A 4912-nucleotide genomic window follows, 5' to 3' on the forward strand; every position below is an offset into this window, starting at 1 on the left:
TTCGACGTCGCGTACACGATTTGACGGAACGGATAAAATGAGACACTTTGCGTGAGGCAGAAAGAGCAAGAGCGAGAGGCAGGCGAAATGGCGAAATGTTTGACATTTCTATACTGGCCGACTTTGTTTCGAATATGGCAAAATGGCGCCGGTCAGAAATTCCGCAGTTCTCACCTCTCCGAGGGGTACATGTATCCAGCTTTTTGCGAGTCATATTTAACATTTGAAGATAGGGTGAACTAACAAAAGGGCGAATGTCGCAAGCGTAAACAAGCCGAGAGAGAGCTGATTTTCCTCTAAGACAGGACGTGACATGCTGTATCGCAAAAGAGCCAATTTTCTGTCAAAAAAGAGCCAGCTTCCTGATTGGCTGATTTCATGCGTGCAACTGTAGAAACAAAAATTCAAAGGGAAGCGCAAAAGTGTTGCTGGAAACCACAGCAAACACTGAAACCATCAAGTTTTTAACGTTACTAGGATTTTAACAGTTTGGTTATCGTGGCGTGTTAGCTAAACTCAAGTGAAAGTGTAATTCGGCCAAATTGAATCTGTTTTTGTGTAATTAGTGATCAACTAGGACAAGTGGCTTCTATCATAAACTGCACCTGCATTCTTGGAAACCAGACAAGCTTTATTGGTTGAATAACACCAATAAAACGGCAAGTATTTAATTGCGATGAAATTCCCAACACGAGTTTGCTAACTGGATTCAAATTTGAATTTTCTGCATCAAAAATAAGAAGAAGAAAACGATAACAATCAATTTGTTACTGAGCTAGCTTCTCTTTCTCTCAGCTTCAAACCATCTAACTTCACAAACGAGTCATATCCTCGACGCTATTCTAAAATTGAACCGTCAAGGGTAACACGTATTAGCCCTTCAATTCCCATCTGTTGAAAAACCATATTCAAAATTAGGCCGCCACAGCTCATTTGCTTAACTGAACCGTACGCCTCCTTCAAGCCTAGAAACAAATGGAGAGTCTGCAAGTTGAATTCCCGGAATTTATCGAATATTTGTCGCAAAGTGACTACAGCCTGAATTCGTTAATTGGGCCACGATTGCACTCCAGCTGATTGGCTAATTGGGCCGACTGACAGTTGTTAGAAATTTCTAAACTCGAAAATTTCATACAATTTTGACACCCAATTAACGAACCGCCCAATTAACGAACCACCAATTAACGAAACTTTGCTGTATTTGGTCCGTCATGGGGAACCACACTGCACATTTCTCGCGTAACTTTTCAAAAGGACCTAAGTAACATTGAGAGACTCTCTTTGGTCTCCCTCTCTTTCGATTATTACGACGACAATAATGTAATTCAACAAAAGTTTTCTTTGACGATTAGTTAGCTGGTAGCACCAGCAACCGATTTATGCAAGGCAGATGTTTTAAAGTGCATTTGCATCGCTGTGGGAGAGAAGAGGCACAAAGAGAATCTCTCATTGTTACTTAGGTCCTTTTGAAAAGTTACGCGAGATTTCGAAAAAATCTTGTGAATTTACGTCTTTGAATTTTAAAACATCGAAATATTTTTACTGATTACACTGAAGTCGCTCTTTACGCGAATTTCGGAATTCACCCGGTTTTTTTTACGCAGTTTTGATTTACGCGGGACGTATTCTTCGCGTAAAAAGCGACTTGAGTGTATTTCGAAAGACTAATATTTTGAGCATGTGTGTTTGAAGCCGTTTGGATGAATTCAAAAAATTGTTAAAGTTACAGTTATTTGTACCGCGCAAGTCTGAAACGAGTACACAGCGAATAAAAACTTAAACGTTGTTTTTCTCGAAACCAAGTTTTGAAAGTCGATACATGTCGATACCATAAATATCTCAAGAACGGCTCAAGTAATTGGCTTGATTCTTTCTTTGTTTGAAAGCTAATAAAATTATCTAATCGAAAGCTAATAAAATTATTATAATTCGTTTATATGACCATGCAATATTTTACATAGAAATGTTTAGGAAATCTTGAGACCCTTCGAAGCTAGATTGTATGACAATTTAAAAAATGTCCATGTGTCTGTTTTCGACTATTTTGATATAGAATTTAAACTATTCATGAATTGACTATTCGCTTATTACAAAAACACTAAATCATTTTTTCTTTTTCGGTAATACATATAAGCCGACCGATGCTCTATTTAATTTCTGTTCTAGAAACGTGTAAATTTCTAATTCAAATGGTTGGTGATGATGGAACAAAAGCAGTTACTAAATGAATTGAACAAATTTGATTTAATTACATTCCATTTTGAAATACTTTTACATTTATTAATAACAATCTCATCAATCAATAAAATATTAAGGGTTTTTATCTCGACTGCCAAATGACTTTGCTTAACACAGGTTTTATTTTCGTGCAGAATTCTCACATATGATTAATTCGAGTACGTTGCACATTCATTTTTAATACAATTAACTATAATATTTTTATACATCCATAACTTTTAGTGCATGCGATAAACACCTAATATCATTTAGAATACTTTGAGATGAGTTGCTTAAGAAGCAATTGTTGCGAATTAGTTAATTCTTTACAATGACTTAACTCATCTCGTACTGCAACCAGAGAAATTACATCCTTGGCCTGGCAGGAAACTACCAATGATTGCAACAAGAAAAACAGCTCTTCGGAAATAAATCCATTGCCAATTTGAGCGCTAGTCGTATCGCAATCCCCAATAGTAGAGTATCGTTCGATAAACTTGTGGTCATATCGAACCGATGGAGGCAGCTGAAGCAAACAGAGGAGCAATAATCTGCTTATTTCCACCCTTTTCATTACATCCGGGTAAAGTTCTGCACATTTCCGTTCTGTTATATCGTCGTAAATTTCAGATAATTTTTCAAAAGCTGCCACAAAGTCTGCTGTTTTTATACTATGCTCTGCGGACTGCTCAAGATCCCATATTCTATGACTTGGTGAGCAAAAATTGCTTGTAATTTCAGCATTTGGATTTATTTCCCTCAATTCACGAATTATAGCCGCCTTGGTTACGGATTCCTCCGGCAAACGTGAAAGGACATGAGTGTAGCAACGAAACGCTCCCTCTAAACAATCACTATTGTTGCCATTCGATCCAACATGCAGTCGCTTTTCGTGTGCCTTCCGGAAAGCGCGTGCCGCCTTGAGTAAAACATCCACTTCAGCAGCATCATTGCCGATTAGTTTTTCGCATTGTGCTTGTGCCATAAAACACAAAGCAGCATAATCCGGAAGAAGTGAGTTGTTAAAATTGGTGGCCAATGTGCTAAATTCGTTTGCCACCACGGTAACATCCGGACCAAACTGCCTGCAATAAACATTACTACAGTTTTTTCCTTGCCTGTGATAGGTATGTTATACATACTTGAATAACACATTTTGAATTTTCTTCAATTTATTGCAAGTTATTTTGTATTGATCAATCAAATCTTTATGAAATTGGTTATACATATTTATTTTTAAACGCACTAATTGAACTACAATGCTTTTCCTAAAATTTTTATTATTATTAGTGATAACACAACATCACAGTTTATGCTTTGTTTTGGATGTGGATTTATGACACTTTCTTGCCCATGCTCATTCTGAAAATTTGAGAACTTCAAGCCTTCAACATTGATTTTTGAGAACTGTCAATCAGATTGTTTTGATGGTGCATGTGAATCGAGTGGTAGAGATATTTTTGCATTATTTTAGAATTAAATCAATTTTCTAGATAATTTTGCGGTTCTAGTCAAAATTTGAGTTTTGATTTAAGCATAGTTCTTATGTAAGTTAATAAAGAATTCGTTAATTGTTAATAACTGCGGAATGATCAAATTCTAAAATTTACATAACGTTGTTCTCATCCAGCCATCCAGGAGTGAAGCGGAACAAAATGCGCCACGCTAAGTTTATCGCCCGAACGGTACTGGTTCAAAACAGTAATGTGGAGGAGGCATGTCGGGTTCTGAATCGGATTCTGGGCAAGGAAGAAATTTTCGATCAATTTCGTCGCACCCGGTATTACGAGAAGCCTTTCCAAACCAGGCGTCGCGTCAATTTCGAACGTTGCAAAGCCATCTACAATGAGGACATGAACCGAAAAATTCAATTCGTTTTGCGTAAGAATCGAGTGGATCCCTTTCCGGGGGGCTCGTAATAGTTATTAAATTTATTTAACAATAATAAACATGAATGCTTATTAATTGAAAAATACCCAACTTTTCAATCAAATCAATTTATTATTGATTGCATTCAGTTCATATTTTAAACCAAAACGACCAAATTTTTTTCTCGTTATTCAAAATGATTAAATCATCAAATTTTATCTATTTATTGATTTTGTTTATACCAACAGACATATTATTGTCCTAATTATAATTTAGTCTAACTACTTAGTACGAAAAATGTTTAAAAACTTCATTGACGGAGATAGCGCTCATTTCTAGGAGGGGTATAACCCCCGGCATTTTTTCGACTATTTTATTTGGTCGGGCAAGTCTATTTTTCTAGGGGGGCTAAATCTCTCTAGTTAGAAAATCTCTAGTTAGAAATCTAGTTCCGCCAATGAAAAAGTTCCCACGAATAGTCCTACGAGGAAGGTGAAAGTCGAACCCAGCTGACACATGGCATCGTAGCCCGACGATGGCCCCGTTTGCTGCATAATTTGTCTTTCGAAACGGTATGGAGGAACATTCTGCCACGAAGAGGTCGTGGTTGAGCTCGTAAACTAATATGGTTGAGAATCCATGGACAATTGGCCCTCGCCATCAAGATATCAGCTACAAGGATTGCTCGGCACAGATTTCTGGTGGTTGCTGCTAGCGTATCCAGTCCAATTAGCATGAGGCTCGCTTCGTATCTGTGTAGCTGGAGCGAGTTGTTGCATGGCAGGCAACGGAGGGAGAATCGAACGAATTTACGTTGGAGTTTCTC

The 4912-nt window shown here is 37.4% G+C and overlaps 1 protein-coding gene across 1 annotated transcript; it reads right to left on the minus strand.

The window, feature by feature from the left end:
• Positions 1 to 2330: 2330 nt before the first annotated feature.
• On the minus strand, positions 2331 to 3445 carry LOC128743506 (uncharacterized). Its single transcript, XM_053840103.1, has 2 exons — positions 3360 to 3445; positions 2331 to 3302 (listed from the first exon to the last, which is right to left on the minus strand). Exons 1-2 carry the CDS (start codon positions 3443 to 3445, stop codon positions 2483 to 2485), a joined length of 906 nt encoding a protein of 301 aa, XP_053696078.1. The 3' UTR covers positions 2331 to 2482.
• Positions 3446 to 4912: the final 1467 nt, after the last annotated feature.

The sequence above is a fragment of the Sabethes cyaneus genome, chromosome 3 (assembly GCF_943734655.1).
Source record: "Sabethes cyaneus chromosome 3, idSabCyanKW18_F2, whole genome shotgun sequence".
NCBI lineage: Eukaryota > Metazoa > Arthropoda > Insecta > Diptera > Culicidae > Sabethes > Sabethes cyaneus.

Excerpts from the sequence above, each read along its gene's own strand:
- LOC128743506 (XM_053840103.1), bottom strand. The coding sequence starts at position 3,445 with ATGTATAACCAATTTCATAAAGATTTGATTGATCAATACAAAATAACT. Across the intron at positions 3,303-3,359 it reads ATTCAAAATGTGTTATTCAA|GCAGTTTGGTCCGGATGTTA; the intron begins GTATGTATAACA and ends TGTTTATTGCAG.